This window comes from Notamacropus eugenii, chromosome 4 (genome assembly GCF_028372415.1).
Source record: "Notamacropus eugenii isolate mMacEug1 chromosome 4, mMacEug1.pri_v2, whole genome shotgun sequence".
NCBI lineage: Eukaryota > Metazoa > Chordata > Mammalia > Diprotodontia > Macropodidae > Notamacropus > Notamacropus eugenii.
This window is the reverse complement of record NC_092875.1, coordinates 433,477,802-433,503,810: the sequence shown is the minus strand read 5'-3', so window position 1 is coordinate 433,503,810 and position 26,009 is coordinate 433,477,802. Positions and strand designations below refer to the sequence as shown.

The 26,009-nt window shown below is 36.0% G+C and overlaps 1 protein-coding gene and 1 long non-coding RNA gene across 7 annotated transcripts in view; one reads left to right on the top strand and one right to left on the bottom strand.

Moving 5' to 3' along the window:
* Positions 1-17,663, top strand: part of WDR7 (WD repeat domain 7) — a 462,625-nt gene extending 444,962 nt beyond the window's left edge. For all 4 annotated transcript variants that reach the window (XM_072605972.1, XM_072605969.1, XM_072605971.1 and 1 more), the window contains 2 exons: positions 8,220-8,324; positions 14,807-17,663. In XM_072605972.1, coding sequence (XP_072462073.1) covers positions 8,220-8,324; positions 14,807-15,010 — 309 coding nt within the window. In that variant the 3' untranslated portion in view covers positions 15,011-17,663. The remainder of the gene's footprint in view (positions 1-8,219; positions 8,325-14,806) is intronic.
* LOC140501893 (uncharacterized) overlaps positions 1-25,637 on the bottom strand; it is a 40,113-nt gene extending 14,476 nt beyond the window's left edge. For 2 of the 3 annotated variants that reach the window (XR_011966403.1, XR_011966405.1), the window contains exons 1-3: positions 25,439-25,637; positions 24,877-25,005; positions 23,035-23,159 (exon numbers count right to left, since the gene is read on the bottom strand). This is a non-coding gene — a long non-coding RNA (uncharacterized lncRNA). Of the gene's footprint in view, positions 1-18,314; positions 18,687-23,034; positions 23,160-24,876; positions 25,006-25,438 lie in introns of those variants that run through there. The other variant, XR_011966404.1, reaches the window with a different exon arrangement.
* Between the last annotated feature and the right edge of the window lie 372 nt (positions 25,638-26,009).

The window sequence follows — 26,009 nt, the reverse complement described above, 5'->3', positions numbered from 1 at the left end:
AAAAAAGGGAAAAGATAGTTTTCTTTCATAATATATAAAGTGAGTTATTCAGGTGAATTGAAGGGGTGACATGGTGGGGGAGAAGGGAATGAAAAGAAGAGATAATGTTCATAATAGCTGCTGTGGTAAATGGCATGGGGAATCAACTAAGAAAGATTAATAGGTTGCCTTGCTGCAGTGAAGACCCAATGAAATTAATTAGTATAAATTTGTAGTGAACCCATCAGCACTGTTTCTTGATTTTCTTCAGTTCCTTTTGACAGCATGTGGGGAGGATTTAAGAAGGTAAATGGTGGGAATAATCCAGACTTGTGGTTTGACAGAGTGTGATGGGTGATAAGACAAAGGGATTTAGGGATTTGAGGCAGTGTAGAGATGAACTGGTTCACTGATGTATCAAGATTAGGAAGGTAGAAATGTGTACCCAGAGCAGCATTAATAGCCTATGAGAGTAATGAGGGGTGGAAAGATTGGAGGGAATGATGAGAACAAAGAGTAGATGTGACTGGAGTATGGCATAGGGAAAGATGCCATCTTTGTGTGAATATTGTACTCATTTCTGTAATATAAACATTCATTATTTATTCTGGCAGTAAAGTTATCTCAAAAGTATACATGTGTGTATATACACAGATATACACACACACCAACATGCCTTACTTGTGACCCAGTTTAAAAAAAAAACAACTAAAATTTATCTTAGTTTCACTGTCAATATAAAAACTTATCTTTAATGAAAAATTAAGTTACTATAGAACAAAAGGACACATGCTCCAAAAATTCTCACACTCAGATCATATATGGATAGAAATGATTTTCATAAAATTATACTTCACCTTAAATTTTTTTTATAATGTTAAGTGACTCATATAACCTTCTGCAGGAAAGTGACAAAATATCCTTTAGTTACTCAGGCCTAAAAAAGAATTGATTGATTGAGTCTCATTGATTTTATTATATGCTTATTTCCCTAATAAATAAATAAAAAGATATTGTAGAAGTGCATGTTGAACGTCATAAATAAAAGGAAATGATTTTTTTTTAAAGTAAAATATTTGCTAGAGGAATACAGAAATTATCATAATTGCAAATTAAATATACCATCATTAAAAAGTATATTCTGAGTAATAGGCAAAAAAAGGGTGAATCTATTTTAAAGAATAAATATTTGCGAGGAAGCACATAAATTAAAACATCAAAGCAGTTTTGTTCCCTTGAGGATTGCAGTTATTTGGATAAATTGTCAGTAGTAAAGACTGCAACAAGTGTGCTAGTGCTATTGATTTTCACCTTTGTATTACCAAAACATTTTTCATTGACAAATATTAATTGCTTGTTAAGTACTAAAGAGTTTGATGGTCTAAATATTGAATTTTATAATTAATTGGCCTTTTAGTTTTCCTTATCATTAGGCAATGGTGATTACATTAAAGACAATGGTTTCTTTAAGCCAGCAAATCTCCTACTTGATATACAGTAAGTAAATATCTCAGGAGAAGTTTAACCTCTTGACCTATAATACCTTTCATTTATTGGCTTTGCTTTGAATTTAGGTATATTCTTTTCTATCTGACTGTGGGATATATTTGTATAAACTTGTATAAACCTGCACATTTCAGCTGCAGTTATAAATCCAGTATGTCTCTTATGGAATGAATCTATTTTTCAGATCTTGTGAATCACTGAGATTTATGTCCCAAACAAAATTTGAGATGATAATTCTTAATTTCCTCTTCACTAAAAAAAAAAATGTCATATAGTCAAATCACCGTAGATATTAAAGTGACCTTCTTTAATCCCAGGAGTCACAGGAAAAGAAATTCAAACAAAAACCAAAAAACACTTTTAATAATCAACAATACGATTTTTTCCCCAGTGTCCATTTTCCCGTTCCATTTCTGGCCTTTGATTTTCCTTCAGTCTTCAGGCCACAGCAAGGAGAAATTAAATTCAATCACGGTCTTCTGAGAAGCTCCACTCAGTCTTTGCACACCCAAATTCCATCATTGTCTCCCTTACTCCTCTGAGTCCAGAGGTAGAATACATAAGTCCTTTGGCATCTCCACAGCAGAGCAGGCTATGAAGAAAATGAGGGTTATGGGTTTGATCAGTAGGGAGTGAAGGACTCCTCAAGTTTATCCATCTGGATTCCTATCTCTGATGTCACTCTCAAAGAGATGCCAAAGATGGCCAGAAGAAATTCACACTATACAAGTGTGAAGCTTGGAATTTTTCAGAAAAGAGAAAGAATGGGGAGGGAGGAGAGAGAGCCTACTGTAAGAGAAGCTAGTCTTTAGAAAAAAGAAAAGTTTTCTGGGCTATAACAATTGGAAAAGATGATATTTGAAAAAATACTATGATCACTAGAATTTTTCAACCCAGAAAATAAAAAGTTGAGAAGTTTGTTGTTAATAGTCTGCATGGCTACAAAAAGCTTTGGTTAGGAAGACTGATCCCTGGTTATTTTCCATTTCTTCTGAAGATATAACAAGAGGACAGTGGCTTAAATGGTAGCATAAGTGGATTTAGATTTGATAGAAGGAAGAATTTCCTGACAATACATAGTGTTAAATATTGAAATGAGTCTCAAGGGTGGTCACAGAATCTTCTCTGGAGATGTTTGAAAACAGGATAGATTTTTTTTTTTGTCTACTTAATGTGCTTGGTAGAATGGAGAACATAATCTTTTAAGGAAGCTAGGTAGTAGTTCAGTGGTTAGAGTACTCATCCTAGAGTCAGGAAGATCTCAGTTCAAATTTGTCCTCAGATATTTAGTAGCAGTGTGCCATGGGCAAGTCACTTAACCTCTATTTGCCTTATTACCTCATCTGTAAAATGAGAATAATTATAGCACCAATTTCCAGGATTGTTGTAAGACTAAGATGAGATAATATAAAGACTTTACAAACCTTAAAATCCTATATGCTCACCTATATTATTGTGATCACTTTCTTTACTATGATTAGATAGTCCTGAGTTCAGTAAGACTGAGGAAATTCTAACAAGTAAGTCACAGTTTATTACTCCTGGGCTCTCTATAGTTATGTTAGGAGACACCCATATTTTTATATGACTTGTATCTGTGTTGCTATTATCTCTATAAATTGCCTACTATGTCACAGATTTTTTTTCACCATAAGGGAAGACCCTCAGATGAATGTACATACCTAGTAAAATCTTGAAAACATCAGATGCTTGGAAGAAAAGGAAAGTGAATTAATTTTTCACTTTTCGACCATATTGAGACGCCATTTTTTAAAGTATTGTTTCCATTTCCCTTGACTAACAAGCCAGGTTGTCAGTCAGGAAGATGTTTTTGTCTTCTTTCTGCCTTCATTGGTTCCCTCGATGCCAGTTAGCCATGAAATAAGTTGCCTTTTGGTTGAGGTGTCATGAAGACATGCAGCCCTAGTTACCTGTCATTATTTGACTTCCTTTGTGATATAGTATTATAAAATATATTCCTTTTGTGTTCAGTGATTCTAATACCAAAGGAGACATGCCTTTAGGCATGCTCCCTCAGTTAGCGTTAAGACCTGTGATTGTGTAGGATAGGATGCACCCAGCTGAGAAGGCTCCTCCTCCCAGTGCAAAATGGCATTTTGCTTGCAATTTAGTCTTGGAGAATGCCTGGCATATAAAAGGCACTTACTAAACATTTATTGAATTGAATGAAGAGTTGCTTAGGGCACAGTGAAGTTCAACAGCTCAGTCTGTTCACACAGCTGATATGTGCCAGAGACAAGACTTGAAGCCAGGTTTTCTTGGCTCCAAGGCCAGCTCTTTATCCATTCCATCATGCTGTCTTGAGCAAATATGTTTTTTACCAATTAGTTTAGAACAGTACTAATTCTATGCACAATTTAATAGTGTGAGACTTCTCCATTTTCCATCAGCAGTTCTGCTTGGTTTTAACTCCATGAAGCATCGTGTCCCCAGCCTGGTACTCCCCTGTTCCTCCACCCCTTTATGCTTCCTCTTGTGTAAACACCTTGAGCTCGAGGGACTGCCTTGCTTTTTCTTATTTATATCCCCAGCACTTAGCACAGTGCCTGGCACATAATAAGATTTTAATAAATATTTATTGCATTGAATTGGCAAATCTGTGACTTCATCAAAATGTCCTTATGTTCTTAGGATGATAAATTTGTTGCTGAAAGGGACCTCAGAAACTATAGGATCCAGTCCCCTCATTTTCCAGATGAGAAAACTAAAGAGGCTAAGTCCCTTGCTCAAATCTCACAGCTTATGTCTGAAGCAGCATTGAACCCACATCTTCCCGACTTCACAACTAGTCCGTGGCTCATTCCCTTAGTGTTTTGCAAATGTGATAATGAGGGATGATATGTGAAGTTGTTACTCTGGGTAGATGGGATACTTGTATTTTAGCAGGGACTTTATATTTTAGCAAGGTGCTTTAGCTTTCCCTTTCTTTTGTGCCTTCATGTCTAAAATTAATTCCCTCTCTACTCCCTCCACCTTTACTTGTTAATTTTTTTAATGTACAAGACTCCATTCAGGAGCCATCAGGAGTCTTTCTTGATTCTTTGACTCACTCAACTCTGAACCAAAAGGAGCCATTCTCTTCAAACTCTTACAGTCCTTTGTTTAGACCTCTCCTAGGCACTTAATTCAAATAAACTGTTATAGTTTGTGTGTACGTGCTTTTCCTATATCTAGGTTATAAATCCTTTGAGGGAATATCATCACTTTGGACCTGGAAGAGATCTGCGAATTCATTTATTCTGCCCCTCTCATTTTGCAAACTAAGATCCAGAGAGTATGGTTAAATTATTACTTGCCCAAGGTCAAACAAGCAGAAAATGCCAGAGCCTTGATAAAAGGTCAGGTTCTCAGACTCCAAATCCAAGATGTTTTCCATTCATACTTAAACATGTTCATTTTCTCAGTCTTAGAGTTTGACAACCAGTTGTAGAGGTTGTACTTGTGCATGTGATATGTTTTCTGCTGATGTGCATTGTCAGAATGTGTGTGATGGCGGAGGGGGGGAGGGGGACGAGAATACATGAAAGGGAACAGCATATTATTTTTCTTTTCGTGTTCTCACAGCCTTGCACATAATGGGTGCTTAATAAGTGCTTAATGAATCAGCACTGAAAAGTAACTCTAATGATTTCAAGCACTACCTAGAACCAATGGAAGTAGATATTTGGGGTCTCAGTCATTTTGCATCCTTGAAATCACACTATTTTATCTTATCCAAGGACTGAGTATGAGAGAGGTCTGATAGAATGTAAAGTAAAACTTTGAAAAAAAAATCTTTAATTCTAAAGGATGCTAATTCTTCTATAGATTATAAATCTTTTTTTCCAGCATTAGTTTCTACCTCTACGTTGTAGTGATTTAATTTATATTCCATTGCCCTGAAATTCAAAGGACTGTCCATATTCTTTAGATTTTAGTTTTTCTTGGTATAAAAATTATTTGAAGTGAAGGCTGTGACTTTTGCAAAACTTTTCATTGTGATAGTACTTACTAACAGCAGGATTTTAGTTCTTTATGGAATTTTGAAATAGTCACTGTTGAATTTAAAAAAACAGTCTTTGAGGATTAGGTTTTTTTAAATAATTACTTGCAACAATATATGATACCAATTGTCATAATACAAAATGTCTTCCTTTTTACACCATTTAACCCCCAAAGCAGATATAATAAAGTCTTACTTCTTAGTTTTAATCCTCCAGCTTGACATTTGAAAGCTGAATGGCAAGCACCCTAGGGAGTGATAGGCCATGTGAGTTGGAGTTTTAAAGAGAATGGTCTCGTTTATGTTGACACTAGACAAGCCATCTAACCATTATATGCTTCTGTTTTCTTCTGTTGAAAATGGGATTGATCATCTTTGCACAGCACATCAAATATGTCTGTTAAAAAGTGTTATGTAAGTGCAAGCATTTCTTATTACCAATCCTGTCTATCAGTTTCTTTTCTAAGAGAGGGAGATGCTTAACAACAGAACACTTAGTTTCCTGCTAGGAACAAGAGTTTGATTTATTTGTAATAGCACTTCCTGACTTATATTAATTTCTTTATGTTCCATTTCTCTCTGTACAAGGGAAAAATACCTTTGTCCAATACAGTAGCAAAGCATGATATTCATTTGCATGTTAAAGCAAACAAAGAAACAAACTTCTCTCTCTTTATTTTGGCCTTTCCAGATAGCATGAACTATTCTTAACAGTCTAGCGTTTAAGATCCAAACCACTGGATTTTGTCCTATTGCAAAGTACTTATGTGCTTGCTGTGATTCTTGCCCAGCTGCATCCCTGATTAAGGAATATAGAGGTTAAAGTCAGTTCAGGTCCTGCCCTTACAGATCTCAGAAGTTAGAGATTCTGGACAAAAGACCATAGCAATATATCCTTTACACTGAGGGCTGAAGCACCTCTTAGGTTGAAATTGTAACAGACTCACCTGATGTACCAAAGAGTTTCAAATGGCAAGAACTTCCACACTAGGAGCATTCTTACAAGATAGGTCTGTATGACTTTCAGCAATATATAGTGTTTTATAAATTTTTATTTAGGTTATATTTAATGTGAGCAATATCTTGTGGGCCATGTCTGTGGTTGTACCATTGACAGTTACCAAATTTGTGTTATACTAGGCTGTCATCTAAATAATTGGCATGCTTCCAAACTCAGTATATAGGCAGATTTGCAATCTGATATGGGATTACAATATATTTTCTTCCCTGCTTCTCCACTGGCTAATGTACTCAACTTATAAATAGCTCAGATTCTGTTGTCACAGCCCTCTTAATGATTGTTTCCTGTTTGGAATAAATGTACACCTTGAGGAATAATTTTGTTTCTACTGTGCCTTGAAAAACAAGTGACATAGTAAAATGATATTCAAAGGTATCTTAGGAAAGTTCTTATGCTCATTTTTCTTTCCCTCTTCCACCTATAATTTTAAACATTTTAATGAACTCCTGAATTTCTGATATGTAAAGGCAGATGATGGATTCTGTCTAATTTTGCTGTTAAAGCTTTAGATTCATAGTAGATTACATGGGACCACCTTAAGGAGGCAATATAATTAACATATTCTATAACAGTTGGTTTTTAAATTTTCAAGAAGTTTTATTTATAGTCTTGTCTTTAATTAAAACGATGTGGTACTTACCTTTTTGTTGTTCTGCTGTTTTCTGTAATTATTAAAACCACTGGGGTTAGAAGTATTGATCATATTTTTCAGCAAAGTTCTTTAATCAAAGTTTTACTCAAATTCATTTTCACTGTTCATGGTTACTTGTCTGATTATTTGTGGTTATTAATTTGTTTTTAATGTTCATTTACATAGTTACTGGGCTTCACAACAATACTACAATATGAATATGTATTCATCATCACTATACATGTGTAAAGTAGATCTGTTTATATATAACTACATAGGTGCCATACAAATGCATAATATGGTATATGGTATATTTCAAATATGTATGTTTTGCTTGCATATATATAATACACATTTAATTTGTAAAAATATAGCATTTATTTAAAATTATCAAATTTTTTCCTATGTAACTCACTCCCAGAATATTGACATGCTATGTTTGGTTGGGAATTACGAGGTATCTAGATCCCTACATAAGCATCTTAACTATTATCAATTATATTAGCTATCATTAAATATAACTAATTTAAAAATGTTTTTACTCATGAGCATTAATTAATGTACAGGTGTCAGATTATTTTGTTAGAATCAAAATAATTTTTGCAAAGGAATTAGATGATCTCGTTAATTATTGTAAAAATAGTCTCTTATTCAGAGGCTTTTAAAAAGGTCTAAAATGGAAAACCCTTTGGTTTAACCAAAGACACTGAAGAAAGTGGAGACACAGGATAATAAAAGAAGGGCATTAGGCTACTTCGCTGATTCTTTTGCATTTGGGTCTGAAATGATACTTCCACACTTAAGCAGCCTACCCCTGTCCAGAAAGCCAGGACACAAGTGGACTCACCAGAAAGAGCATTTCAACAGACCAGTAAAGAAACTACCTGCTAATCTTAGAGCTACAAATATGAGTGTTGATTTGTAAAGGGGAAAAAAAACTAAACAAAGTTTGCTATTTGTAAAAATAACCTTTTGAACATTCTGTGTATTAATCTGTACATATATGTAATTGAAAAAACATAATATTACAGTATATCTGAGAAATTAATATCATTAACACTTTTGAAATTTAATTTTAGACAATTCATGGACACAAGGGGCCAATAACTGCTGTGGCATTTGCTCCTGATGGACGATATCTTGCCACATACTCAAACTCTGACAGTCACATTTCCTTCTGGCAGGTAAGTACATTTGCCACTGCTGTAAATTGATTTTGTGATATAGCATATAGTATTATGAATTTTGAGTCGTTAGTATGTGTAAGTCAGCAAATATTGAAACTTAGAAAATAATCAAGACTCTAATCAGCAACAAGATTATAGTAAGGAATTATTGGAGAGAAAAGCTAAAAAATTACTGTATTTTACACAAAGTATCTTAATATTAACTCTAGAATGGTAGATTTTGTTAGATCTAACATGGTATCTAAATATAAATATAAATGATGTATAAATTATAATTTATTATCACTATGTGCTATAATAAATTAAAATAAAAATCTAAATATAGATCTAACGTGGTAGATTTATATTAGACCTTATAAATTTCCATGAAAACTGTTTATTACAAATCTCACAATCTTTGGTTGCCATTTATTTACCTAGTCTATTCTTTGATCAAGATGAACTTTTTCAATATTTTGGTTTTGACCTCTGAGGTATTGTACAAATTTTAGTTATCTGTCTCTATGCATCTTCACTTTTTTTTTTAACTTTCTGTAGTAAATCCTTCTCTTCTCTTCCCTTCCTTCACAACTAATGATAATGGAACTGTTGCTTTTCTCCTTTGCATTGATAATTATCAACATTGAAGCATTAGCTGCCCCTCCCCATAGGTGGTTAAGACTTGTCATTCTTCTCCACATTTGCTTTTTTTTCTAGTATCCAGGGATATTTTATGAGATTCTATTTATTGCCTTAAAAGGTTAAAAAAAAGAGTTTAAACAAGGTCTGAACACAACTTGATGATGGCTTTAAAAAATCAATAGCTAATAAAATGTAAAACGGATACGATAAATTCCTTAATTAACAACATACTATTAAAGCATGACAACTTCCAAATCTGTCACAGGCTTTTTCTTCATTCATCTAATTTAGTTTTCTAGCTTTATTTTCTCATTATCCTGGCTTCCAGAATATACCTCTAGTATCTTAATTAGCTTATATTAAATTCTTTTCCCTAAAGATATTACCTAGTCTGCATTTTTCCCAGTGTATAGCCACAGTGCTTTGATTTTATGCTACTTAGATCCCACAGTGACATCATTAATTGGCCCTAACTTGGACTTTTGCAAGAAGTATGTGTTTTAAAGAGTTTACCAGCTGATGTTATTCCTATTTAATGCTTACCAAGTTTTTATTTACTTTATCAATTTGTTCTTTGTTCCTCTTCATCTTATATTCTTCTCATTCTTTTGTAATATTTGAAGAGGTTCAAGGAAAAGGATTATACTGACACATTTGTGTCCAACACAGCCCTCCCTTCATTTCTTTACAAAAATGATAAAGGTTTTCCCACCTTTTTATATAACTGTAATAACTTTATTAGAATAGCATTTCAAGATTTGTAGCACATTTTCCTCTATATAACAAAGCATTACCATACTCATTTTATAGATGAGAAAACATACACAGAGTGTAACTCTCACAAAGCTATTAAGTGTCAGAGCAGGGAATTAAAGCCAAGTCTCCTGACTCCAGGTCCAGCTTATCTGTAAAAAAAAGGATAATATAGAATGTGCTTGATGGGTTTATGAAGATGAAATTGAGACCATGTGTGTAAAGCATCCTACATACTTTATATTCTATAAATATGGATTGTTGTCATTATTGTTGTACCACATGGCCTCTTGTTGACATGGACTTGCTCCTCCTCTTATTCTTTATATCTGTATCTATTAGACCTTTGGATTTATTCCTTTTCATTGTTTCTGAACAGCACATAGATGATGAGATTAGGGTTAAACCTAACCTCCTAATACTGTATTTTAAGACCCAACTTAGTGGTATAGTAGATTAAGCACTGGGCCTTCAAATCCAAAATCAGATAATTTACTCGCTTTGTGACCCTGGGCGAGTCACTTGGCCTTCGTCTGCCTGAGTTTCCTCAACTGCAAATGGAGATAATAATATCACCGAGCTCACAGAGTTTCTGTGAGGATCAAATAAGATGTTTGTGAAGCACTTTCTGAGCCCAGTGCTCAGCTCATTTGGCGTTCAGTGCTTTCCCATCAACCCGAATAGAAACTTGCCTGTGATGCCTCCTTTTCCCACTCTTAGATGTCAAGCGTTAAAAGAGAACCAAAGCTGTTCTTCATGCCAGTTCACATTTCCATAATGAACTCTTCTTAAAATATTCATTTACCAGGGCCTCCCAAGGGAGTGTTCAGGTGCATGGAGCCTGAATTCTGCACAAAGCTTCCTTGACTTGCTCTTTTTACTCTGTCCAAGCCTAGCTTTAGTTTTATCATCTTCATCTGAAGATAGTAAGAAAAAATTATGTATCTTCTCTTTGCCATGTTATACGCTTTCTTGCCAACAAGCTTCCAAAGTGAGGTGTGCAGGCGTTGTTATTCCTATCTCACAGATAAGAAAGCTAGGAATCAGAGGCTCACTTTCCCAAGATCCTGTAGCTGCTTAGCTTTGAAGTCAGAATTTAAGCCAAAACACTGATTCCAAAGTCAAGTGCTCTTTCTACTCTGTCATACCAAGAACTGTGTGTGCCACTTGATAGTGTGGTTGAGGGGATGCACCTTTCCTCATAGGATCATAGACTTCACATTGTAGGTGATTATAGAGGTTGTTTGATCCAACCTACCCCCAAACCCAACCCTCTTCCTTTAACAGGTGAGGAAACCTAGATCCTAAAGAGTTGTTACTGGTCCAGTGTCATACGGATAGTAAGGAGCTTCACTTTAAATCCAATTCCTCTTACTCCAAATTCAGGGCTCTTTCTGATAAGGTACACTGTCTTTAGAAAAGCAGGACTTACGTTACAAGCATGTCCTGTCTGGCATTTTAATATACATGAACATGCAGTAAATATTCAGAGAAGACATTTCCATCAACAATCAAATTATCTTGTCTCTTAAGTTTAATGCTACTTCCGCTGGACTACATTGTATTTATTTTTCAAATGAGCATGCAGCCTGTTTCTTGTATGTTTAGCTTAGAGCTAAATAAAAACTTTAGGTCTTTGCTTCAAAGGAAATGGAAGGAAATAACACTACTAAGAGTAATTTCCATTTTATCAAGAAAATGTATTAAAACTACTGCCGATAGGTATCTTGAAGATCTTTTATTTGAGGAGACTCCCAGAAGCTGTGTTATATATATATTGCAGTGTGAGAACCTAGAAATCCTTCAAATATGCCTTACTGATTTATTTAGATATTTAGTTTTAATGATATAGATGTGTAGGTAAGAGAGAAGCTTAGAGAGAGATACAGAAGTGTACTAATATTGAAAATAATATTAAAGCTTATTTCATATTTCTTGCATTTTGATGGTTTCACTATTCAGAAATGCCTCCATCAGTGAGCAGACAAGTGTTCTGAAAGGAAATTAAATTGAAATTTGTCTATGTGGTTATCTGTTATAGCTCTGGTTAAGATTTAAAAAAGAAAAAAAGTTGAAATGTAACCAAAATGGCATTTTTTCATCATTTGCACATTTCATTTCTTACTTTAGTAAGTAATAGGCAGTAATAGGTCATTTATGTTCCATTAACTTACCCAGTTTAGTATACGTGGGCACTGAAGAATGAAGATGGGGCCTTTCATTGTTTTCTGAGATACCTAAAGTATAATTTGAAAATAATTACTAGCTTTTAGCCATCCACATAGTAAATCTTGGCTTTTTGAATGATCTTCAGAAATATAGCAATTCCTTTCTCCTACCCTGAGCATAGCCTCAAGCCATTGACCACAGAGTTGGGTAAGGAACAATAGTAGGGAGGGTGAGAGTTTTTGTTTATGAGTTTGTATTAGTATCTGTGTGCTGATGATGTTCAGATTAGCCATTATTTTATATTATCTGTGTCTTGTGTTATTATGTGTAGAACTTTTCCATTTAAATTTCTCTTCAGCTCACCATTTTAAATAAACCTGTAACTTCACTGGTTCATTCAAGGAAGTCATGCATTTTGGCATAGTATATTGTCCATTGGTCAAGAAAGATCTTGAAATTTAATAATAAATGGTTGAAACCTTGGATTCTTTGACAAAACCAAAATACATCCCTTATTGAATTGATCCCAAATTTGAAAAGAGGAGTGAAATATTTTAGTTACTATAGCATGAGTGTTCTCTAAGGTATCTTCCAGCTCTATAATTCAATGAATTTCTGTAGTTTTAACTTATTTGAGCGTATTGTTTTAATTGTGACTTGCAGAATTTCTCTTGCAGCACTGAGGAGTAGTCAATGAAGTAATAAATCAGAGCCATGCCATGAGTTGATGAGAGGTACCCAGATACCCATACTGAGCATTTCCTAAATCTTTTACTTTCTGTGGCATCCTTAGAGAGAATTCCTCTCCTATCCCCTTCATTCTGCCTTCTACCTTTAGCCATAATATCACCCTAGCCTTTATGGACTTCTCTTGCATGATTAACCCTTCTCTTGCATGAAGGAAGTACCAGAGCATTTGGCTACTGCTGGGACTCATAAGCACAGTATGAGGTTCATGTATTTATGTTTTCATAGAAAATCCATGAAAAAGGACAATTTGCCTTTATCAACTAAAAATTATATTTTTAAAAAATGCAATATGCTTTTTAATGTCAGTTAATTTTTAACCATTAATTTTCTGGGTCATTTGATCAGAGTATATATAATATAATATATAATATAATGAGGATTGAGTTATTAAGTGTAGTTACTTCTTGTAACTGTAAAGTCTTTGAAATATTAACCTTGTGTAAACTATTTGGGAATCTTCAGAAAGCATTGAGGGATTTATTTTTAAATTTCATTAAATCTTTGAAAATAATTTTAAAACATTGAGGGAATCAAGACTTTGGTACTATATAGTTTGAAATATGCTAAATCTCAGGCTAACTTTAGCAGAAAGAGTTAACATAACCATACATTTGGTTTTAAAATGTGACCTCATACACTAGTGATTTTGTTCACCTCTGTGTTGTATTCGGCACTATTATTAATGCAGGAAAATCAGTAACATTAGTCATCTTAAAAGGGTTATTACTCAAGATGATTTAAATTGTGAAAATGTCAGTGCTGCTTGCATGCTCCCTGCTAGAGACGCGGTGATTTACGCTCTCTGACACCATTCTGCTGCTGAGAAGGGCCAGAAAAAGTAATGGCTTATATTTTGTACTGATCAGAATTCAGAACATGATATCATCAATAACACATCTTAAATGTTCTAAGATTTGCCAAGGTTTTGTGTGTCACATTTTACATATGTGGTTGAGACGTACAAATCCCAAGAATCTAATATATTGAGATGGAAATTTTACTGAAGAAAAGAACTGAAAATGAAAGGTATTATAAGGGGGAAAAACCCTTTCTGAAATTTTCTTTCTGACTTTCAGGGTGCTCCTCATAGCATTAGCAGTGTGCGCTGAACAACTTCAAAGAAAAGCTCTTCAGAAAAGTGCTTCAGAGATGGAGTTAGCTAGATTACAATTGCTTAGATAACTCTTACTCCAATATACTTTTGGAATTTAATTTTTTAACTTGTTAATAATGTGTCCCAAGTGTATAATTCACAATTTAACATTTCCTTACTAATTTTCATGGATTGATAAGAGAAATTTTAAGTTTTTTTGAAAACAAATATTGCGCCCAAACTTGATTTACTGCCTGGTAAAATGCGTCCTATAAAGCTTCCAAGCCTTGTATTTTCTTTATCTGACATGGAAACTACAGATGAGCGATCGATAACAGTGCTGAAATGCTGGTTAAGATCTCTCAGTTTAATTTAAAGGGAGACAAGAGCCTAAGGACTGAGTGAGACCTAAGGGAGAATGGGTTGTATATCTGAATCAGCATCTTCCTACTGTGTTCTTCCATTCTACTGAGTCCTTGTTCCTGTAGACATAATTCACAAACTATACAGTGGGTTTTTGTTTGGTTGTTTTTTTGTTTTGTTTTGTTTTGTTTTAGGAAATATAAGACCTTATTGTATTTATTGTTTGTTGCTTACAAAATAAAAAAATTTTTTTTGAGGCATTTGAATCGGTAGAAGAACACACTGCTTTATAGGTTCTTTTACAGCAAGATATCTCCCATCCATACATGGGATGTTAAAATGGGATTGTATTACCTTTGATATCAAACAAGAAGATAAATATTTTCAAGCACATGTATTATTTTCAAATGCAAGTCTTTCTTGCATATAATATCAGCACCTATGGTTCCGGTGAGTTCCTAATCAAATATTAACAGAGAATTCAGGAATTCATAAATGTTATGTCAAAGAAAAAATTGTCCTTTTTCCCAAAAAAACATGATTAGCACTAGTTCAGATATTGTATATCAAATTCTTCAGGATTTAAGAAAGTAAACTATCTGAAGATGATGAATATCCATTTTGAGAATGGGTAGTTGAATGAATACTGTTTAATACCGATTTTGACCTTATTAAAGAAAAATATTTTTAAAGGTACATAATGAAGTCATTTTTGTCTCTCTTGTTCCAGATGAATACATCATTGTTGGGAAGTATTGGCATGCTGAACTCCGCACCCCAGCTTCGTTGTATTAAAACTTACCAGGTGCCCCCTGTCCAGCCTGCATCCCCTGGATCACATAATGCACTCAGATTGGCCCGGCTGATCTGGACGTCAAATCGCAATGTTATTCTTATGGCCCATGATGGAAAGGAGCATCGATTTATGGTCTAGAATTAATGTCTCTGTTATTATAATTTTTGTTTTTAAAATTCTCTGTAAGCCTATACTTCTCCATCCTTACTTATACTCGATTTACCCACATCAGTGCCTATCGAAGTCATCCAGTGGGATCAGCCAAGAGAGCAAAACTTGTGCATGGTTCTTTCTATAGGGCAGAATCCCCTTTGTGTCAACTATGGATTCAGAGGCGTATACATACCAGCTCAATAGTGTGTGGTTATTTGGTCACCACATGGCTTTTCCCTGCCATTGGTGGGAGGGAAAAGAAGGCAGTTATTGGGAAAGTTCTTGTTGCTTGGTGCAGCAGAAGCTGGAAAATCAATAAACACTGTGATTGTACTCCCTGACTAGATCAGCGTTTTCAGGAATTTAAGCCCAAGCTCTGACATACAGTAGAATCTAGTAGCTTTGATATTGGATGTTGAGGTAATATGGCCGTCCTAATTATCAACATAATTTCCTTTGGGTTTCTTAACACATATACTACTATTTACCAAAAAGTTTCTACATTTACATGTACTTTCTTCAGGTGATCACTGGGTGACTACTTGTTCCAGTGTCCTATGCCTTGTCAGTTACCTTCCTTTTTAAGGATCTAACTGGTTTGAGAAAAGTGAGAATGTATATGAAGAAATTTTCAACACAAAACTGCCTCTTGTAGGCACATGCCCTTCTATAATGTTCAAGTGAAAGCGTATTCATGAAATAATTTGGTTTTTCAAATCCATTGCTTCTTGTAATCTAGACAAAAAAGGAATCCATTCCATGTAACAATAGCTTCAATTTTGCACAATAAAAAACAAAATCTAAGAAGATCATTCTTATCTGTATATATACTGGAGGTACGTTTTTTTTTTTTTCCCTGAGAAAGAGCTTTTCAAATCTATGAATCAAAAGGTAGGAAACTATATTTGTGGCATGTCAGTTGTCATGCTAATAATTCTAATGTTGAATCCAGCTGTCAAAAACCATTGATTGAGGTTTTGTTTGCCAAAATGAAAATATCCTAGGTAATTAGAAAATATGGCACAAAATTCTGAAAAACATATGAAGGGTGAATGATTTATATTTCCATAAATTTGCTTGAACATATATCCAAAGAAGGATTTTTTTTCTTCAGTGTTAACTTTAGGTGTTCAGTTTTTTTCTGCTTACATATCAGTTTGTCAAATTATGCTAGTTCATGCACACAGTAAGGAAAGAAATCCTTAAAATAATATTTTGTATAAATTATTCCTAACAAACATTGACATATGTATAGTTTTGTTGGTTTAAGGATTTGTGGGGTAGGGGATAGTAACCATTTTGTCTGAAAACTCACGAAAAGAAAATGTTCTGTAAGTAAATGATTAGAGAAAAAGAAAATATGGAACTCACAGAGAAACCAAAAGTGGTAATAAAGGAAGAAAGCAAGTGATTGCTTCTAAATTTAAAAAGCATTGATTTTTCAAGAGAGAGTTTATGTAATATATGAAAAAATAGGATCACAGTTTAGGAGCAACACATCTGTTGTTTTACTGAAGTGAGTTTTTAAAGGACAGAAAAAGAAATTAAAACCATTAGGAATGTTTCTCTCATATTGCTGTAAAGTGTATTATTTCTAACTGTGGCAAAGCTGTAGTATTCCCTGGTGGTCAAATTCTGTAGTGTGAATGTTTTTTTAAAGTGAATTTATGCCACATGCATGAATATTGTATTTATAAAGACTATATGTGTAGTTTCCAAGGAAGAAGTAAAGAACTATACAGCATAATCTTTATTTGATGAATATGCTGTAGTTCTCAATTTAGATAGAGAATTATGAAGAAAAACTAAAAGGTGCACTTTATTTGTTTTCCAGTTGGCTACCTAAGCCATGAACACCAAGCCATGTTCTTGGAAGGAGCATGTCCCTGTTCATTTTCTGAATCTAAAATAGAACTAACGTGTTCTAAAAATGTACAAAAACATTTGGGGATGATATTGTAAAAGTGTATCTTAAAATGAGTAACCTGCCTATGTTTCTTTTAAATAAACCATTTAAATACTTCACAAGAAAGGACACAGGACAAGACAATAGCCTCCTTTCATTTCTTCCAAATACAGTTGTGGCATAGAGAAGATTTGAAATAAATTGGGAAAGCTACATGAGTCAAAGTGCAACATCTTTCCATCTCTCATAGTCTCTGTCCAAGCAGTCCATCAGAACTATGGGCCAGGAGCAGGTTCTGTTACCAGGCCCCTGGAGTGGAGTGATGTTAGCTGTTAGACATATGCAGCCACTGAACTAAAATTGGCCTATTAGTTAAACACAAACCTCTTCACCACTTTGGCAGCCATGGTCCCAAACTTCATTCCAGCTTAGATCTCTCAGCACCATGGCAAATTTAGTATTGTCACTCCAGTGTAAGCTTTTAGTGTTTTATTGATTTGTTAGTACTGTATTTGGACTTGTCCTGGTAAATGTAGAGACATCTGTGGCTTCATTGGCAGTTTACAAGCAAAAGATGACATGATGGGACACCTGTATGAAAATGTGGGATTGAGTTGCTGTGGGTCACAAGTGAGCTGAGATGTCTGCCAGATTCCATGTAATAGATGCTCTGTGTACTAAATGTCCCTGTGTATATATGTGTGTGAAATAAAACTGAATTGTACTGGAAAACACCTTGCCTGTACTGTCTGTTTAGGCTGGCTATTTTATTCACTCTTCTTACATCTTTTTCAAATGACATTTTATGCTGATTTTGTTACTTTTTTTTTTTTTTTTGCTTTTCAAAACCAAAACAAAACCTATACTTTACTCAAATATAAGTCATTTATTTCCCAATGAATCTAAAAAATCATGTTCAAGAAAGGCAAGACTTTGATCAGAAAAGACATTAGAGAGCAAATTCCCTCCTGGACGCTGTCAGAAGCATGATAAGATGAAGTGAAGAAAGGCCGCCCCGGCAAAAACCCAGAAACGCCTGTGGCCTGGGCAGAGCAGTGGTGCTCAGTGTCGTTCTATCTGCCTTCACAGGCTCATAAGCATCCTGTTAATTGCCCCCAAATTATACATTGTTAGATTTGGTAACCTGGGCCACTCTCCTGTGGGAGTAAGCTAAGATCATTAAATTCATTTCATTTAACACTAAGTTAGGACTTGAATTCGAATCCCCAAGGTAAAAGAGCATAATTGGTTTTGAGCAAGTGTGAGAATAGCAAAATAGGTCATTACTGCTTCCAGAGGTTTAGAGAGCAAGCAGCAAATGTAATCCTTTTCTTTCAATTTTCAGATAAGAAGACAGGACACTTTGAATTGGATATAATGTAACATTATAATTTTCTGTGACAATTAGGTAAGCTTAAAAGAAGCTCATCACAACAACTTTGACTCTTCAAATGCCAAGGGTGGCTGGAATGAATTGTGTTAGCATCCAACGATGATTTAAATGCTTTTGTATGGGTAAAGTAGGCACAATAACGGCCCAGTATGATTGGTGATCACATAATCTGATCAAATGTGGAAAGGGCATGACATTAATAGGAAGGTAAAGCCAAGCAGTGCTAGATGAACTTTCACCTTTCACCTCTTCAGCTGACGGACAGAACTGAGTGTTGAAAAATCAATACTTGGGAGCCAGGAGGGAAATATTTCCAAGCTCTAACTAGAGAATGTATTTTGACAAGGCCAAGATAATCCAAGCTGCACAGGAGAAAGAGAAAAGAAGACTCATTTTTAAAGCCTGACACTTCAAGGTGTTTTTGTACAATGGTTTAGAGAGTGTCAATACATACAAATACCAAAGGTCAAAAAGAAAAGCCAGAAGAACTTCAAAAATTAGATGCTCAGTTCTTTTTCTGTTTACAGACTAAAAAGACCCCAGAATGGCTTTGGCTTGGATTTGCCCTTAAAATGAACTGAGCACCCAATTTTACATGCTTTTCAGATCTTAGCTCTTCCCCTCCTCCATCCCCCTCCATCAAATCTCGAATATGGTAGATGCCAGTTTTTGTTAGTCATTTTATTTTGTAAAGAAATCCCTGTGAATGGGGGCTGCCTACAAGTCTGACCAGATGCCATAGCTTGTAATGTGTTTACTGTGGCAATTTTTTTAATATTAAATAATTAACATATTTTGGGCTTACATTTTACAATTTGCTGTTCAATTTTGAATTTGCTTTTATAGTTAACCCTCAAGCTACCCAAAGTTTCCCCAAGTTCTGTAGCACAGCACCTTTCTAATAGAAGTTATTGTATCCTTAGGTAAATATTTTGTATGTTCTCAACATCAGGTCTGTTGATTCTGTGGATATATGTCAAATGATTTGAGATTTTCTTCATTTTTGCTTACACGTAAAGTGTATCAAAGGGCATCTAACACCTTCCTTCCATATTATCAATGCTGCAGAACTCCTGATTATTTCCCACGATCAACACCATCTTTGTTTCTGTTGTAGAACATACATTAATAATATTATCATTATTCAAATAATAATATGAAAATATCTCCTTTCTTGTTTATCTACTTTCTCTTAAAAGTCCCAGACCTATGACAGCTACTTACTAACCTTCACAGTGTTCTGAGGAGAAAGGTATTGGGTTTCAAGTTTTTTTCAGATGAAAGAGAATAACCTGCCAGGATACACAATGAAGCAGCAAATTCAGCACTAGAATCTGCCTGCTGTGGAAATCCTATGTCCACTCCATAACTTTTAAATTGAAATAAATGGCTTTCATGCCATTTTTTTTTGAGATGAACAGTTATTAGCTAAATTCATTTTTTCTTCTCCACACATAACTTGTTTATTTTCAAAACACGTTACAAGTCATCTTATTGAAAGAATACTTCTAACATGGAGAGACTTATGTTTTGTAATTAATCATTCAAGTATTTGTTAAGAACTTATGTAGTACTGACTGTGCAAAGAGTTGAGGATATATAGAAGATACATAGAAGGAAGGTATCATTAGTTAGAGAGAGAGGCCCCCTTAAGGAGCTGGCATTTGACTTGGGGCTTAAAGGAAACCAGAAATTCGAAGAAGGGGAGTTAAGGAGGGAGAGCATTCCAGGCAAGAGCATGGAGATAGAAGGTGGGGCACTCTGTGCAGAAAAAAAAAAAAAACAGCCAATAGGCCAGTATGACTGGACCATGGAGAGTACAGAAGGGTCTAATGTATTAAAAGACCAGAGAACTAGAAAAGACTGAGCTTGTATGAAGTTTTAAATACGAAAGGAATGTATATTGGATCCTATCAGTAATAGGGAGCTTTGGGAGTTATATTGAGTAGAGCTGTGATGTAGTCCTATGCTTCAGGAAAATCTCTTCAGCAATTGTATGGTTCAGAATAAGGAGAGACGAGGCAGGGAGTCCATTTAGAAGGTGAGAGGTGATGAGGGCTTGAGCTAGGATGGTAGCTATGTGAGTGAATAGAAGGCAATTACGTGAGATGTAAAGAAAAGAAAAGATAGGGCAATTATTTGGATGTGTGGGGTGAAGGAGAGTAAGGAGTTGAGAATTACACAGAGTGAGAACCTGGGTGAGTGGAGGAATGGTGGTGCTCTAAGTAACAATTGAGAGGTGGGAAGAGGGATGAGTTGGTGGGAAAAGATAGAGTTTTGATTATGATGCCAAGTATTCATAGGATATTTAGTTCAAAATGTCTAATAGGCAGTTAGTGATGTGGAACTGGAGAGAGTCTAGGGCTGAATTTATGGACCTGGGAAACATCAGCATAAAGATGATATTTGATCCCAGTGGGAGATGGTAAGATGATCACCAAGCAGATGAATGAATGAAGCATATATTAGGTGTTTACTATATGCATAGAACTGTTAAGCGTTGAGGATGCAAAGAGAATTATAAGATAGTCCTTGTTCTTAAAGCTATTGGGAGAGACGCACACATAGAAGATTTCAGGCGTAAGTAAGATGGAAAGCTCCCACAGTCCTTAGGGGGCACAGCAAAGCAGATGTTAATGCCTCCTTTAATGTCATTTCCACTGATAAAATCATATCAATTGATAAATGCTACATCCCCCATGGGTTGCTTCCTAGGATGATAACTACAGACACTGAGCTAGAAGGATTGGTATTCCAAGAATTCTTGGCTTCTGGGTCCAGGGCTCTGGACATCTGGACAAGGTCTAAAGCAAGATGGTGGGAAAGATGGCAGTGGTGGTTTGGTTTCTCTTGAACTCTTGTCTCTCAGTGTCTCTTGTTGGTGTCAGGCAACTTATCTGCCTTGTGTGTAGCACTTGGTTGGTAGCTGGTGGAGATGGATCATTAAATATTATTAAATTTGTTTCATTTAATACTCAGTTTGGACTTGAATTTGAATCTCCAAGGTTTTGAGCAAGAACAGGAGAAACAGCATAGGTCATTATTGCTCCATAGGAGCTTCCTCCCCAGATGATGGCCTTGAAGCCTGGACTGGAAGCAAGACCAGTGATTTCAGGCATTTTACCTCTACTGGGGCTCTTGTTCTCATCTGCTATTGGTGGCCATGAGTCATCAGTTGTTACTGATGGTGATGAAGATGCTAGGCCCCTTCTACATGATGATTTCTCCCATCAGCTATGACTGTGATGGAAGCAGGTCTGGTGGTTTGGGGGACATTGCTGTTCCCAAGGTTCTTGGACTCAAGGACAGATGCTGGCAGAATAGATAGAGGACTGGACCTAAAAGTCAGGAAGAGCTGAGTTCAAATGCAACCTCAGACACTAGCTGTGTGACCCTGGGCAAGTCCCTTAACCTTTGCTTCAGTTTCCTCAAACATAAAATAAGGATAATGATAGTATCTACCTTGCAACATTGTGAAGTTCAAAGGAGATACTAATTATAGAAAGCACTTCGTATTTTAAAAATCTTTATTCCCTTGTTCCTTTCCTGGACTATCCCCATCAGAGTCCAAGGAGAGTTGGTAGTCACAGTAGCAGTGGTAATGGTTCTCCTTGCCTGGCATATACTATTTCCCCTATCTCCTCTTCAGGGTGCCCTGTGACATCAGCTAGGCTGGTTTGCCCAGTGAGACACCATAAAGAGAAAAGAGAAGAGATAATAGAGCAGAGCCTTTGCGGACACCCACAGTTGGTGGGCATGATCTTGAATGAAGAACCAGCAAAGGAGATTGAGAAGGAGCAATCAGAGAGAAAAGAAGAAAACCATGAGAGAACATTCTTATGAAAACCCATAAAGGAGAAAATATCCGCACAGAAGAGTCACATCTTCATCAGAGAATGTAGTGAAGGAGATAATGGGGGAATGTGTCAGAGGGATAAGAGATGAGGTGAAGAGAAGGTTCTCATCCAATGACCTAATTTTTTTTCTGGTGAAGTATGAAACAAGGTCCTAAGCTCAGAGAGTGAGCAAAGGAGGTATCATGGGAGGCTTGAGAACAAAATAGGTTTGGAACAGCTTCTATGGTGAGCCAGATGGGGAATCATTAGGGTGACATCAGGATTGCCTTGTTGCAGTGAGGGCCCAAGTGAGATTAGCCAGAGTTCATTCAGAAAGCGCCCAACAATATGGTTTCATGATTTCCTCCAGTTTCACTTAGCAACAGATGTTGGGAATAACCCAGGATCGTTATTTGGTGTGATCAGCAATAGAATTAGGGAACAAGAAAAAAGGGTAATATAAAGGTGAACTGACTCACCAAGGAATCAAAACTGGGAAGAGAGAGGTATTAACATCTGCTTTGCAAGTCAGAACCTCTGCTTGCTTCAGTTTCCTCATCTGTAAAATAATAAAACCACCAATTTCCCAGGGTTGTTGTGAGGATGAAATGAGGTAAAAGGTGTAAAGCGCTTAGCATAGTGCCTGGCACATAGTAGGTGCTATATAAATGGTAACTGTTAGTATTATTCTTCAAAATTCAAAGAAATGGTCTTAGTAACCAAAGAAAAGTGTTTCACTTTATCCAGTTGTCCTTATTAAAGTCCTATTCTAAGGCCTCATTGGGGTGTGAAAATCAGTTTGAATTCTTAAAAGTACTAGTAAAGTGTTGAGAAGAATAAAAGCTTAGACGATAGGCCAGATGATATTACTAACCTGTTTTCCATAGATCATCCTGGGTTCAAAGAGGCTCATCACTAAAAAGTTGTCCACCATTTTTTTGGGGGGAGGCACAGAAACTCCCGAAGATCATGAAGGCATCAATAAATTATAGTAAGGCACTGATGAAAGAAAATGAGATCATGAATCTTTTGAAATATTGAAGAATATCTGATTTAGAATATTTAGCTTAGAAGGGAGATGAAATTTGATAAAAATTGAGTGACTTTACAATCCATATCAACGATGTTCAATATGCTACATAATGATGCCCTAAAGAAAACCACTTATTTCTTAGTTCTGTCATCTTAAGCTATTGTGTTTCTTCAAACCTTACAGCCATTGTGCCAAATTTAAAAACAGCCATTGCTACTTTGCATTCCTCTTCTCTGAATTTTTAAGTGTTATCAATATTTTATCATAAAGGTATTGACTTTCTTTTAAACATATGGTTTTAAAAGTTTTGCTGTATTATTAAATGTGATTTTCTTACATCCTGGGGCCAAATTTTTCCCTATATGACTGCATGTCCCATGTAACATCAACTTCAATAGGTCTGTAATCTCATCAATGTAATAGTTCCTCCTTTGGTGAAGATTGCAACCCATCCATGACTTCTCTTACTATGCAGTTCTTATCCATGTTCTTCTATAAAGACCAGAGAACTCATTTAGAGCTCTAGAGATGCTCCTCTAGGTCTGGCTATTCGAGGAGCACTTGGACTGTCTGTCTTTTATCTCTTGTTCTTGCCACATGATGGACCTACTTCCTCTTTTTATCATACATTAACTTAAATGACTATCCCTTAAAGCAGGGGTGCCAAATTCATGGCTCTCAAGACCCTCCAAACTCCTGGGTGCTGCAGAACTACATTAAAATGTAATTGGGAAATGTTTAACAAAATAAATTAAATATAAAACACAACATAGATATTGTGAATTGCTGGGTTTCTATGCACTGTGCAACTGTTTCTATTGGAGGTTGAGATCACTCCCTTTTAGTACAGGCACCAAGTATGAAAACCTGCTGCCTCCTACTTGCACAGCTTTCCATCGCCCTTTGGATCACCTACTATTTATGTACTGAAAATCAGGAGGAGATAGAACGTGGTTTGCAAAATAATTTCTCAACCTCCTTGATCTGTTCAGTGGAATTATACACTAATTCCCATTCCCTCAGGAGAAGGAGCAATATCTTAACCTTTCCCACACCCCACCTCCCATTCTAGGGGCAGCTAGGAGGATAGAGAGCCAGGCTCATCTTCCTGAGCTCAAATCTGGCCTCAAACACTCACTAGCTATGTGACCCTAGCCAAGTCACTTAACCCTGTTTACCTTAGTTTCCTAATCCAAAAAATGAACTGGAGAAGAAAATGGCAAACCATTTTAATATCTCTGCCAAGAAAATCCCAAATGGGGTCATGGAGAGTTGGACATGACTGAAAAAATTGAACGACAACACATCTCCCATTCAGGATAAGCTAGTTTTTCTTTAAATGATATTAAGACATTGACTGAAACTTGGTTGGTTTAGGGAACTAGGGGCTCCTACTGTTAATGTCATTTATCACGTGTGTCAAAATATTCACAAGGAGCTGGAGGAGTCTGTTGCTTGGCCCCTGGATTTAATGTCATAGGTGTCTATCCTATCCTTGTATATCTTTCTACCACTATAACTACATAAATCTTTTATTACCTGTTGAACAACCTTATTTTGTTCCATTACTGAACATAAACTACCAGAGGATGAGCCCAGGTTAGGCCAGCCCAGAATACCTTCTTCAAAATCTCTCTCTTGATTATTAAAGTGCTGTACTATCCTGTCTTTCTGTTCTCACACCTTAAATGTTGTTCTGTAAGGGTTCCATCTTGAGCCTTCCCCTCTTGTCCATCCACAGCAGGTTTTGGTTGTTGTGGTTGTTGTTTCTACCTTTTGTATCATTGGACTCTTTTGGCAATGTGTTGAAGCCTAGGAAATTATTCAGAATAATATTTTTAATTGTATAGAATAAATTGTATAGGATTACATAGGAAACAAGTATATTGAAATAAGGATGTAATTTTCCTCACCCAAGTTTACACACACCCTTTGGGGGTTCGGGGACCACAGGTTCAGAACCCCTGTTCTATTCTCTTTCCCTTGGCAATTTCATTCTCTCCCATGACTTTAATTATGACCTTGATGAACATGACACATAACTCTCTAGAAGAGAGTAGAGCTGATGACTTTGCATGGGATCTGCCTGCCTCACTTAAATCCAATTCACTTGCAAATCAAGAAACCACTCTCCTGAAGTCCCCGGTCCTCTTTCAAGATGAAGGACAAACCAACAAAATCCATTTCCTTATTTCCTATTCACTTCTCAAAGTCTGGCGATCTAGTTTCCTAGTGGGTGATTCACCTGAAAATGCTCTTTCCAAAGTTACCAGGCTCTCCTCCTAATTGCTAATTCTTAATGGCCTTTTCTTGGTCCTTATGATCCTTAACCCTCTCTGCAGCTTTGGATGTTATCAATCAGGTCCTTCTGGACTCTCCTCCCTTGATTTCCATGCCACTGCTTTCTCTTGGTTCTGCTGCCCTCTTTCTTCCCCCACCGACATCTTTACAACCCTCCTCACCAACTCCTTTGTGACCTACTTCAGAGACAATATTCTGGAAGATTGCTTACCCTGGGGTTCCACTACTACCTCCCCTAGAACACTTCCAGGAAAGCCCTGACATATTTCACTTCACACCTTCCTCTTCACTTCCTCAAGAAACTTCTAAACAACCACCTCACCTTGGTTCTGGAACCATAAACCCTGATCAAATCAATTCCGCCTTTGTACTCGGATAGGTTGTGTCAACCTATTTTCCATTCCAAAGACTTCCTCCTAAGTCAGTACTTCTCAGAGATTGTTTTGTCTCTGCTATTAAAATACAAGTTCCTTGAGGGCAGGGAATATCTTTGCCTTTACATTTTTATCCTAGGC